Below are 12,853 nucleotides of genomic sequence, written 5' to 3'. Positions count from 1 at the left end.
CTTTGGTATGATAATACTTGCCTGTAAAGAGAATCATCTATTTCCATCGAGTCTTCAGCCATAGTTGGGAAGGAACTCAATATTTTCAAAGAAAACAGTGCAACCTACCAATGCCAATGAGAATGAGATGTACTGTCACAATATAGTTGCTAGTATTTCGAAACCCCGAATGCGCCCCGTGGTGGTAGCAGGATGGCTAACAAGCCGGAAAGAAATCGATATAGATAAAGTGACAGTTAAAAAATGATTGACTTACTTAGCAGATTATCAACATAGATCCTCCTTACCAAACACATAAAATGTATAAAAGAATGTATCTTTGAATAAAAGTGCGTGAGTAGTTGCAGCTAGCTAGGGTAGTGGCTGTGACTGCTGCAGCCGGAGGCAAGAACACGGGCCATGCGTACGTGAGTTAAAAATAATAGTACCATTCATATAGATTTCCGGATAAATGATAAATATTGCTATTTAAGGGAGAAGATACTGAAATCCGCTGTTTAAACTGTTCTTAAAATAAATAAATCTTTCATACGTGGAAACAGTGTGCGTGAGGAGCTATGGCGAATGAATGTCTGTGATTGGCTGGAATGTGTAATCTTTCCGGGTTACCCCGGATCACGTGATCAAGATCATCGAAAGAGAATTGAGCCCATAACGGCGTACATCTCGTGTCAACTTTTACCGATTTTATGGATCACTTTAATCAATAAACTGTGCATTGAATTGAGCGCTACTCAGTAAGAGTTATACAGTAAAAGCATATTCTTGCTTCTAAAATTCTAAAAGGTTGTAAAGCAGCGGTAGGGAACCTATGGCTCGGGAGCTATATGCGGCTCTTTTGAAGCGTATATTATATGGCAATCCACTGAACTCTGAGGTAAAAGATGGAAACCACTGATGAGAGACCTGAGACAAAATGATGGAAAGTAAATTGACTCTAGACATATGTCATTTCAAATGAAAGTGACTCTCCGCTGTCAGTATTGTCAACAGGAGAACATATAAAAGGCAATGTAATTTTGCAAAATAATATTTCAAAATTTACATACACAGTTAGGCCATAATTGTTATGCTGTATAGTTCATATTGGAACACAGTCTCTGTATATTGTCCTTTACTTAAAGTGCGATTCTGGTCACAATATGCTTGGATGAACAAATTTCTGTATATTCTGTTGAATCAGGAAATATTGCCCAACTACTCGTGGCTAGGCTTTGTAGTTTGTTTTCATTCCTGTTTGAAGAAGCAAAGTTCAACATTCAAGTGAAACATTTACATCGTTTTCACCCTATTTCAGACTGCTGATGTGCAGGAGAATCAAGCCTAATATTGCACTCAGTGGATTTTATTCAACTTACGCATGTGTGTCAAAAACAACTAACTTATAATATTGCTTAATATGGAAATTTGAATCAAATACCTTCACCTTATGACTTTAGAGGCATCCGCCCTCTCATACTATTGGTCCAGTAAGATCCAAGCACCTCCCACTCAACCAGAGGCCAACCTCTGCCCAGAATGTGCAAACTTTAAAGTACCGCATTCATCTTTTGACTTCTCACCTTTCCTCTGGTTGACTATCTTCTAGCAATGTGGTGCAGTCGGTTGGCACTGCGTCAGCTCCAGAGGGCTACTGCCAAGCCGTTGATTCTCACAAGGGCCATGTCAACTCTGCCTCGGCTGTATATTACACGCCAGATACCACCAGAAGGCCTGAAGATCCTCCACGAATCTGGACAGTGAGTGATCCAGTATGCTGTTATTTTATTCACGATGTATCTCTAACAAAGAGCCCAAATGGTTCATTTTTATAGAACATATATATTTAAGAAATCAAGCACAAAACGAGAGTTGGTGTGGGGTTGTTTGTGACCTAGCAGGTGAGATAAGGCATATAGATTAAACAATATATATATTTTTTTCATGACTTGATTTCACTTTGCATGTTTTTTTTGTGAGTAACTGTTTCACAGAAACTGTATTTTTCTAGAGTGCAGTATGAGCTTTGGGATTCTGATGATGTCCCAGTACCGAGGAAGGAACTTCTCCAGAAGGTCAAAGGTGTCGATGCCCTTCTTTGTGTGCTGACTGAGAAGATTGATGCCGAACTGATGGATGCCGCAGGTCTGACGACTGTCGAGGTCTGGAGGGAATGCTCACACAGCCTCTCATAAGAATGTGTGGATTATGCCCTTGTAGGCCCCAACCTGAAGGTCCTCAGCACCATGTCTGTGGGCTTTGACCACCTCTCTCTGGAGGAGCTGAAGAAAAGGTGATTTGCATTCACATATTCCTTCAAGCGATTTTAATTAGGTTGTGTGTTCTTGCAGAGGAATCCGCGTGGGTTACACACCTGACGTCTTGACAGATGCCGTGGCTGAATTGACTGTAGCTCTGCTATTAGCAACTTCCAGGAGGCTCATTGAGGCCACACATGAAGCCAAGACGTAACTTCTACACCAACACTCCTGTTTTTTCACCATACATGCATTGTAAGCTATTTTTTTGGATTTAGTGGAGGTTGGGGGACTTGGAGAACTTTGTGGCTGTGTGGACATGAGCTGGCCAACAGCACTGTGGGTATTTTAGGCCTGGGGAGGATTGGTGAGAACTTCAGACAAAGAAAAATGCCATCCTATGACAAATTCTTCTACCCATCTGAAACAGTGTATGTTTGATTATTAAGGTGTGGCTATAGCTGAACGTTTGGCTCCGTTTAAGGTGAAAAAGTTCATCTACACAGACATGGCCCCCCGGCCAGAGCTGGCCAAAGAAATCAATGCAGAATATGGTAAGAATTGAGATGGCTTCTAACTTGATGACGGACATGGAACCTTCATTATAGGAGTCTCACAAAGTACTCTCATCCTAATTAGTTATCCCTTTGCTCTAGTCTCTTTTGATGAGCTGGCAAATCAATCAGATTTCCTGTTAGCGTGTTGTGCGTTGACACCTGAAACACATATGATCTGCAACAAGAACCTTTTCTCCAAGATGAAAGCAAACTCCATCTTCATCAACACAAGCAGGCGAGGACCAAAGCATTCCCATTTGAAATAACAGGACTCATTTCATTCGAGAAGTCCCAACACCTGGAATTGCTATTGTTATTTCAGAGGCGGTGTGGTGAATCAAGAGGACTTGTATGAGGCACTGGCCACCAATCAAATTGCAGGTGCAGGATTAGACGTGACTGTCCCTGAGCCTCTACCCACTGACCATCCTCTGTTTACCCTCAAAAACTGCGGTAGGTGGTCAGTAATTCACAATGACTTTGCATGGCAATACTAGTTCACCAGTTGAGACACCATCCCCCTGTGGACAAGACACTATTTAAATGTGTTTTTTGGTTTGTTTTGTCTTCCCACAGTGATTCTGCCACACATCGCTAGTGCATCCTATAGCACCCGCAATGCCATGTCCAGTCTAGCAGCAAACAACCTCCTGCTCGGCCTCCGTGATCAACCAATGATCAAAGAGCTCAAACTGTGAGCCGGAAGTGGTTCTATTCAGAATTATCCCAAAAAACGCAGTATTTAACAGACATGTTGATAAAAAAGAATAAAACAACCACAGGTCATGTTTTTGGGGGGGTTTATTCAAAGTGCGTGTACAACTAGATTGACTTTACAAGGCAAAAACTGGAACAATCATTTTAAAAGCATATTTTTTTTCAAGCACAACAGGCAACATCACAACTCTGGCATTTTAGTGAGGAAATGCAATATGATCGATCAACAGGCACAAAGGTCTATCATTACTGACCAATTAATTTTAGTCTGTGAGAATCTTTAGAAATTAGGAGAATAATAATAACAATGCTTTCCAAATGAGCACCACATTACAACAGGGAAAGGGTATTTACCAGAGGACCATTTAACTGAAGCTTGTTCACTTGAAGAGAGAATGTGTACTGCATTAAAATTGATGTTATTGTGTTAATAACAATTTATAATGAAATATACTATATGTAAAAAGGCTTGGCTAAATATAGCATCTCATCGACCTTTTCCGAATGTTTAGGGTTTCCAACGCAATTCTCATAGAAACGCTTTACTACAATTGGGTGATTTACACACAAAATGTAGTGATATAATTACACAGGTATATAATGTTTTAAATTTTGTCACATTCAAACGATATGATTTCTAGCTACTCAATAAGTCTGCTCTTATTTACCTACTTCATCTGACATCCTTTCAGATTCTGCGAAATTGTTAACATGGTTCCTTGATTTTAACATTGGACAAACAACAACAAACCCTGGTCAGTGAATTAATTGGTCACAGGTACAAATATTTACTCATAATTGGTGAAAATACTGTAAAACTATTTTAAAGTTTAATGCTTCTCTCTTTAAATAAGAAAGCCATAAAATTGGCCTTAGCAGAGTACATCATACATTTGAAATCCTGTTATTTGCATAAAAGCAGTGATTTTTGTCTACTACAAGCATGATTTGAGAGACATGAGACATTTGAAAGCACTTAAATGAAGTACAATAAAAAGACACATTCGACAAGAAAACATGACCCCATGATCCACAAATGCTTGATATTTACAGTACATATAGTAAGTAATTTTTCCTTTTTTTGACACGACACTGACCTAGATTTTGCTATCATTTTCCCTCAGTAATAATTAAGGCTATAAAGTCTGATTGCAAAATAAGGTGCATTTTGCATTTTCCAGTGAACTGTGATAATTTCTAAACTGAAAGGTACAATATACCACTTTCACTGGAAAGGTGCACTTCTGCTATACGATTCCTTCAGGGCTAAGGGTGAAAGTCCCATCTGTCAACGGTGCCCATGGCCCTCTGGGTACAGGTTTTTCCCCTTTTACAGACAACTTATCTTTACTGATTACTCAAATCTCTAGATTGCATGTAAAGCTCCACTGTGCAATCAAGAGGGAGCTACATTGTCAATACGTGTCACTGAAGAAGCCAATGAAAATGAACATTTCACCAGCCCTTTGATATCATAACATTACCTGGTTTTGTTCAGAATGACAGTAACTGATAAGCACCTAGCTTGCTAGTCTGCAATTTGTACCGACTTCAAGCAGCTTTCCACAAGTGCTCTAGAGGAGTGCATTGGACATGTTGCTATTCTGCCAGCGAAGACAAGTCGTCTTTGAATGCTTATAGAGGTGCGAAGATTGGTTGAAACGCTTGCCGCACTTAAGGCAGGCGTAGGGTTTCTCTCCCGTGTGCACTCGAATGTGTTTCTTGCAGTCGGTCAGCGTCAAGAAGGTTTTGCAGCAGATCTTACAGGCGTACTTGCGAGCGCCTTCCACTACCAAAACGTTGTGCTCCGACAAAGCCTTCTTGCACTTGGACAGCACGTCCGCCGAGGCACGCGTCAGCTGGGGCGGGAGGGAGGTGGGCCTGCCACCGCTCATGTCGTACCCTGAACTCTCGCTGAGCAGCATGGGGCTTGCCAGGCTTGACGAGGAAGAGGCAGGAACCTGGAGAGTGCTGCCCTCCTCCCTCCCCATGTTGTTGTTCAACTTTGGGGCAATTCGCCGGTAACCAGGGTAAGCCAGAACAGCGGGTGTGGCTCCACCGGCACCGCGCGGGGGTTGCCCTAGGGAGTGTAGCCCCAGACTGGAGCGGTGGAAGTCCAAAGCAAATGGATCAACTCCTCCACGTTCTTCGCTCCCCCCATTTCCTCTAGAGTTGCCATAACTGTCATGAAGGGGGTGAAGAAAGAGGGAATCAGCCTGTAAGTTGTTTCCAAAACGGGCACAGCTTTCACTGCTAAGTTGACTGGACTGTATCAAAGAGGACGTGGTGGAACCAGACGAACCAGAAGCTTCGTCCCTCAACAGGAAGTTACGGGCTACAGCATCTGCGGTGGTGGTGTTAGGAAGGTCATCCTCTCCGCCTATCAAGCCACTGCTCCTAAAATTCTTTGGGCCGAGGAAGCTGGAAATACTGAAGTCTGGTTTGTTGTTCAACCCGTTACTACAGCCAAAACCTCCGCCGCCATCTCCCATGTTGCTCTTAAGCAGAAGCTGGGAGCCAGACTGCAGTAGCGAGTTGGAGCTCGGTTGCGGCTTCGAGGTGAAGCTGCGGTCGCTGCTCTCAGGACTAAGCTCCACCTTCTCCTCTCCCACATGGCTGACCGGCTCGCTGCCTTCGGCTTGAGATGTCACGTCACTGATTTCGTCTGCGGGTTCGGGTGAACTAAGCGGCTCTTGTTTAACCAGCACCTGAGGACGATCACCAGAACTGTCAATTTTCACGCAAAAATAAAAAAATAAAAACAATCCATCAATTTATAGTTCATTACAAATTACTGGTGATGTAACTATAAGCAAATAAATTCCTGCTATTATCGTGAATTTGTACATTAATGTTTAGGAGGGTTGAATCACATGTTTGATTTGACTTTACAGCTGAAAAAAAAAAACTCAGCAAAAGATACCTTCTGTTCTTTTTCTTCCGCTTCTTCCTCTCCCTCACTTCCTGATTTGATCTTTACTCTGTTGGGCTGGTGGTCTCCATCCTCCATGTCTTCCTCCTTGCCCACCCCTCCCAGGATTAGCCCCGTGTTGTCCCCCTCACAGCGCCCACTGTCTGACTGGCTTGGCATCTGAGGATCGTCCTGAGGGGCGCATAGGATGCTCGCATCCAGTTTGGTGTCGTTCCCCATTTTATGGGAGTCTGGCGAGAGAAGTGCTCCGTCTTCCAGGTCTGCATTCACCCCGTCTTCGGAAAGTAGCCCCAAGTTCTGGGCGGAGGGTCGCTGCCTTTGTCTGGGCCCCTCTGACAGGCCTGGAGAGGGTTTGCGCTTATGGAAGCGGCGCATAGGGAAAGAAGCTCTTTGTTCCATCAATCGGCCTGGCACCCCCTCGCCCTCCATTCCATCTAAAGCGGAACTCACCAAGCTGAGGCCGAGCTGCTGCAACAAGAATGAGCGCTGCAATTTTGAGCTGGCGGCATTTGCAGCCAGGTTAGCATTGTTAGCTAAGGCAGGGTTCACCAAATCTGCCACCTGCTGCCTGTGCCTCTGCTGCTCCTGGTGGTGATGTGGTGCCGTTCTGTCACAAGATGGGGACAAGGGTAGGGTTCGTGTCGTCAAGTAGTGTTTGCAGGCTTTGACCACATTGTTGAGGTGCAAATGTGAGGCGGCGAGCAGGATGTCCATCACGTTGCTCTCTCCCAGCATTAGGGTGGACGTGTACATCATATCCACCAGGGCGGCAAACGCCTCTGCTGTCACCACCTGCAAAACACAATGCTGTTGAATGATGGTGTGCACAGTTGAGCCTCCTATAGGATAACAGTCGTAAAATAAAGAAAATAAACTATAAATGTATGATAAAGTGTTTATTTCAATATCGACTTTACTATAAGAGACAATAATGTTTTTCAGTAATGTGCTGTGAGGCTAATGACTGGTGAGGCACCAACTACAGAGTAGTCAGATATAAAGCATGAAACAAAATAGATCAATTTAAATTTGACTTTGATTGAAACATTGCTTTGTTTTCAAAACTTTTCTCAGGAAAGGACGATTCAAACCTTCAAAAGGAGAGCAAGTGTTTGAAATTGTTTGGAATTCTTTCTTTGTGTGTTTACAAGCATGAAATTCTCCAAGCACATATCATGTACAACAAGCTGATCTTAAATTCATTCTTGAATAGAATCGGATTCAGAGGTCAATAGGTGTCAAGGTGTTAAATCCATTCAATCAGAGATTGATCAATAGAACATCGGGTTACAGCTATTTATCACAACACTCTCACCTCGCTGTCAAGCTGGATCATATTCATGCTGGCATCTCCTTCAGCGACTGTGAACAATGCTCTAAAGTGGGTACTGCAAGCAGCCAACACAGAGCGGTGGGCCTTAAAGTGTCGGCTGCCCACCACGATGACACAATCACACAGCTGTCCATGCAGCCGTTGATAGTTGAGCTGCTGAAAGATCTGCTCAAAGTGGCTTGGAAAGTCCATACTCTTCCTGGTGACAAAATATAAACAAGAAAAGGGGAGATGATGCATTGTTTTAAAGTCAGATGTCCATTTGACTTTTTAATAGTTAATTGAATGCAATTTTTTTGTATCCGTTACATGTGTTGAAAAAGTAATCCATCTGATAAATTGTAAAATTGAAGTAGTTTTATTTTAACATACATTACATTTAACTACAGCATTGTAAGTGGAAAATATACTATGCGGCAATTAGTTGGGTCTAACTTTGCCTAAATATATTATATTACAAAGAGACTTGCATCGCTTTCTTGCTCTCTCTATTTTTTTTCAAGTTTTTGAGTCATGATTCTAATCTAAAGTAACAGAACTAAGGAGTATAATTTTTGCCTACTTTGTCTTTACCCCAAATTCAAAACATAAGAGGCGCCATGCAACTAAAGATATCTTAATTGCAACCAAGAGTACCAACACTTTTAATAGACTACATTAAGCCATAATACTTTAATATGTCACAAAAACTCTACAGATGTGTTGTAAAGATGTGTTATTTTTTACTTAGTACAGCATCAGTTACCAGATCGCAGAGATAAATTATCAATAGCTAGCCAGTAGGTTATTACTCTGATAATTTACTGTCCAGTTTGGCTAATTATACAGCGAAAATAAGATGTTTTCGTAGGAGGCAACTTTGATTACCTTGTCAAGTGAAAGGATGGATAGAAAAGCAGCGGAATTTGGGGCCCGGTGAGGCTAACGTTAGCTGGCTATTGACCAGCTAATTGCCAACAAGCTGATGGGATGAGAAACATTAAGTCTAGCAGCCTTCATATGGCGTCGTTTTAAATTAAACACTTAAGTTTCTTGATGGGTTACATGCCGTCCAGGATTGTTAAAAAATCTTGATCGCCGTCATGATCCACGTTCCCGGGGGATTTACTTGTATCTATGCCTGCCTGCCTTGTGGGGGCGAGGCAGCCAATTGGGTGTTGTTTACTCCGTTCACTGTTATGTCCTCAGTGGCTTGTGGTTTCACCCGGAAGATCTCTTAGAAATAATACATACTAACAAAGACATGCTACGGGTATGTTTTTTAAGTACACACGCGTGCTATTTAATTACCCCGACAGACATATTTTCCCAAGCAGACTCACAGGGAGGCGCTGTGCTGATTGACCTCGCTGAGGTGAGCAGCCGCAGTTAAAAACATCGACCGCTAGACGTCAGTATTGCCAAATGAAATGACTACAAAGATGATAATTTTCGGAATGCGAAACAAAACATGCATTCCTGTCTTGAATCTGACTGATATTAGCATTAAACGGAATTTATTGAAAAACAAAACATAAACAAAAAGTGTTAAGGGCCTTTGCACGCCCATAGTTCACAATTTCGCTACTTTAAACACAACGTACTGTGATGAAGATGACGAAAGTGGAAATGTATATACCGGAACTCTCTTGCTAGCATAAAAAAACACACACACACACAAGACAAGAAACATGGCGGCCTCCTGTTCGGTAATGTGCTGCAAAGAAGAGTGCGACTCGGATAAAGCAGTTATAGGTAAATACTCCTTTATATCTTTACCGGAGCATTTAAATCTAGCCACTGTACCAGTCTGAATGTGCTGTGTTGATCTCAATTTAATGTTGCAATTTCTGTGTAATGAATTTGTTTTAAACTTGTCTTCACTTAGTTTAATTTATATATTTGCAACATATACATGTGTATAAATATTTATTACTGACGAGACTACTACTCCTACTAACACGGAATCATCTACCTTAGTTCGATTTTCCAATGGCAGTGTCCAAAATGCAGAGAAACTGGACCTCACAATGTACAAAAGCGTTGACGTGAAAAATCCCCGGAAAAAAACGAGGCGTACGGTGGTGAGATATTTGTAGTATTGGTATTACTCTTGAATTTTTTGAAGCAGAATTGTCCTGATGTGTTTTTTTAAAATTATTTTTATAGGTGGCTGAATCTCAAAGGTTGTCCTATGTTGGGCAAAATTTCGGCACAGGGGCCCTTAAATGTAACAGTCTTTGCAAGTAAGTATGTTTCAAAGTCCATCCATCCATTTTCTGAACCATGTATCCTCATAAGGGTAGCTGGGGGTGCTGGAGCCTATCCCAGCCAACTATCGGCACAGGAGGGGACACCCAATCGCAGGGCACAAGGAGACAAACAAGCATTCACGCTACCACTCATACCCATGGACAATTTATTTTAGACTGTCCAGCTAGCCTACCCTGCATATTTTGGGGATGTGGGAGGAAGCTGGAGTACCTGGAGAAAACCCAGGCAAACTGGCATCTGCGATTGGCTGGCCACCAATTCAGGGGGTGCCCGAAGTCAGCTGGGCTAGGGTACAGCACCCCCTGCAACCCTTGGATCAGCAGTTCAGAAAATAACAATAATTTGGAGACTATTTCCTCCTCTTTAAATTATGTTAGGAAGAATATCTCTGTGCAATTTACATGATTTTAATGTGATGTGCTGGATGGTAATTGTAATGTCATTGTTTGTTAATTGAACTAGTTATTATGTTGGAGTTTTGAACAAGCAAACCAGGCAAATGGAACTGCACAGTGCACAGATCTTTAATATGCAACCTGTTATACCAGGTAAGAGGAATGTGTAATTTGCTTTACGTTACTTTATTGAGATTATGCAAATTTGTCTTAACAAAACAAATTTTTATTCCAGGAGAAAACGCAGTTATTGATGACAAAGACACAACTCAGACATACAGAGAAAAGGTACCACACTTGCATCCCACACAATTGGTTCTAATAGCTGTTTAAAGCCAACCCCCAAAATTTATCAAATTCACATTCATCAATGATTTTACAGTACCAAGTACATTTGGTAGTAAATGTCTTAAATATTTTGCAGGTTGACGCTCTGATTGAGGCATTCGGTACGAACAAACAGAAGAAAGCGCTGAACTCCCGCAGGCTGAACAAAGTTGACAGCAACGTGCTGCAGCAGGTGGTCATGAAGGCTGCCAACACCGTCATTGATAAGAAGGGTCTGGATGGTAAGAAAAATAAGATAAATGAACATTAAGATGATGGCATTTATTGATCAATGATCAAAATTTACTATTTTTTATCCTTTTTATTATGAATATATAGGATTATATGTCAGATAGCATCATAAATCAAAATGATTTGTAGTAAGTGAAATAAAAGCCAGTTAAACTAAATAGGCAGAAGTATAATTGGAATATTTTTGTGTGTCACGTGAGTCCATGCTTAATTTAAAAAGACTGATTTTGATTCTTCTTCCTCTGCACAGCGCTACATCAGGAAATTGCTGAGACCGAGGCACATGGAGATTATGGCCTCCACATTCCTCCGTGCAATGCAGATGCAGACACACCTGAGAATGTCTACCCACTGGATGAAAGTATCCTTTCTTTGGCTCTTAATTCTTTCAGGGCACAAATGTGTTTGGAGTCTCGTTTTTCCTTATCGTTACACGCAGTCCTCACTCCAGTGGACTTTAGTGCCTTGGAGGAGGCTGGTTCCAAGATGGCATCACTCAGTACTGAAGAGCTACAGAAAATGAAAGAAGGCAAAGGGTAGGGTGACTTTAAGGATCACTCCAGTGTTGAGATTAAAATAAATGAATGGTTGTTGAGCATGGCCATCCCACTTCTGATCACTTAATTTTTATGGCAGATTTGTGGGTCATGTGCTATGTTATTATACTCCTTTAAATATATCCTTTCCAGTCTAACACCTTAGTGGAACTGAAACAAAAGAGAACAACATTTTCTATCTGTGCTTATGTTCACGATTCACTTTGTTCAGGCTTCTTTGTGTCGCGAAGCATCTGGAAAACCTGCCAAGTGATGATGAAGCCCGAAAGAAAATAGCGTGCTGCGCGTTTTACCTTTCTTTGCTCCTCAAACTGTCGACGCAGAAAAGCATCAATCGAAAGTGTCAGTCAATTCACCAGTCGCTAACACTATTGACCAAATCAGTGTTTTGTGTCTTCTTACTGTTCATCCTTGTTTGCAGTTGGTATGGAGGAAGGGTGTCCTCGCATTGTGCAGAACAAACTATCCAGAACATTCACAGTGGAGACATTCAACAATGGCAGGTTTGTGGTTGTTCTTACACTTGTTGAATTGATCAACTTATTTAAAAGCATCAACCTCTTATGTCACCTTTCAGGGTTCAGAACATGGTGTCTGCTTCAATGCGTATCAAATTAGCATCGTACTGCCTGGTTCTACTGCTCCATATGGGTGACATGACTGCTGACCTCACATTATTGCATCGAGACATTGGAATGAGTGAGGCCAGGTAGGTGCCGTGGCTAAAAATTTGTTTACTCATCACACAATCGAAAAAAATGTTTCATGTGGAGACATTTACTTAAAAAAAGGCTAGTAATATGTATTGTACATATCTATATAATAGTTATATCTGTTGGTGTCACTAATCGTTCCGTAATTGACTTTTCTGATGTTACAGGATAATTGAAGTCGCCAAGTCATTGGGCTTGACCATGCCGAAGCCCCGACGTGGAAAAAATCTCGAGCCTAGCCTACAGGATGAACACAAACAAGTTTCCCTCATTCTCCCTCTTGTAAAATATAATTTGTTTGGGGAGAGACAGAAACGAAAGAAAATGAATTAAGAACTGAACCGGGAAGATGACAACAGTTTATTATTTTGGGAACAAATAAAGTGAAAATGTTATTAAAGTTTCACAGTTGTTATTCTGACAGATTAATGTATAATCATTCTGCTTTTCAGATAATAGTAAATATAGTTTAGATGGATGAGAACATATAAGCACATTAGTCGATGTCACCTATTGCACACTGAAAATCTCCTATCCCTTAAGGTGATTATCACCTGTGCGTCTGTGGCAAGAAATATTT

The 12,853-nt window shown here is 41.5% G+C and overlaps 3 protein-coding genes across 4 annotated transcripts; 2 read left to right on the top strand and 1 right to left on the bottom strand.

Annotated features, from left to right (window-relative positions):
• Positions 1-1,535: 1,535 nt before the first annotated feature.
• Positions 1,536-3,580, top strand: grhprb (glyoxylate reductase/hydroxypyruvate reductase b). Its single transcript, XM_077605911.1, has 9 exons — positions 1,536-1,739; positions 1,991-2,124; positions 2,200-2,272; positions 2,331-2,447; positions 2,516-2,604; positions 2,687-2,791; positions 2,894-3,029; positions 3,117-3,247; positions 3,371-3,580. The coding sequence occupies exons 1-9, from the start codon at positions 1,591-1,593 to the stop codon at positions 3,490-3,492; spliced, it is 1,056 nt and encodes a 351-aa protein (XP_077462037.1). The 5' UTR covers positions 1,536-1,590; the 3' UTR covers positions 3,493-3,580.
• On the bottom strand, positions 3,578-9,137 carry zbtb5 (zinc finger and BTB domain containing 5). 2 transcript variants are annotated; one of them, XM_077605895.1, is made up of 5 exons: positions 8,644-9,137; positions 7,759-7,975; positions 6,894-7,235; positions 6,435-6,800; positions 3,578-6,219 (listed from the first exon to the last, which is right to left on the bottom strand). In XM_077605895.1, the coding sequence occupies exons 2-5, from the start codon at positions 7,966-7,968 to the stop codon at positions 5,086-5,088; spliced, it is 2,052 nt and encodes a 683-aa protein (XP_077462021.1). In that variant the 5' UTR covers positions 7,969-7,975; positions 8,644-9,137; the 3' UTR covers positions 3,578-5,085. The 2 variants fall into 2 exon arrangements, with proteins under 2 accessions (XP_077462021.1, XP_077462020.1); XM_077605894.1 differs by having other exon boundaries at positions 6,435-7,235; positions 8,644-9,136.
• Positions 9,138-9,202: 65 nt separating this feature from the next.
• Positions 9,203-12,678, top strand: polr1e (RNA polymerase I subunit E). The gene is made up of 12 exons (XM_077605910.1): positions 9,203-9,510; positions 9,736-9,839; positions 9,925-10,001; positions 10,492-10,577; positions 10,660-10,712; positions 10,849-10,993; positions 11,254-11,364; positions 11,443-11,539; positions 11,772-11,902; positions 11,982-12,063; positions 12,138-12,269; positions 12,441-12,678. The coding sequence occupies exons 1-12, from the start codon at positions 9,447-9,449 to the stop codon at positions 12,604-12,606; spliced, it is 1,248 nt and encodes a 415-aa protein (XP_077462036.1). The 5' UTR covers positions 9,203-9,446; the 3' UTR covers positions 12,607-12,678.
• Positions 12,679-12,853: the final 175 nt, after the last annotated feature.

The sequence above is a fragment of the Stigmatopora argus genome, chromosome 7, assembly GCF_051989625.1.
Source record: "Stigmatopora argus isolate UIUO_Sarg chromosome 7, RoL_Sarg_1.0, whole genome shotgun sequence".
Taxonomy (NCBI): domain Eukaryota; kingdom Metazoa; phylum Chordata; class Actinopteri; order Syngnathiformes; family Syngnathidae; genus Stigmatopora; species Stigmatopora argus.
This window is presented reverse-complemented; position numbering and strand designations above follow the sequence as displayed.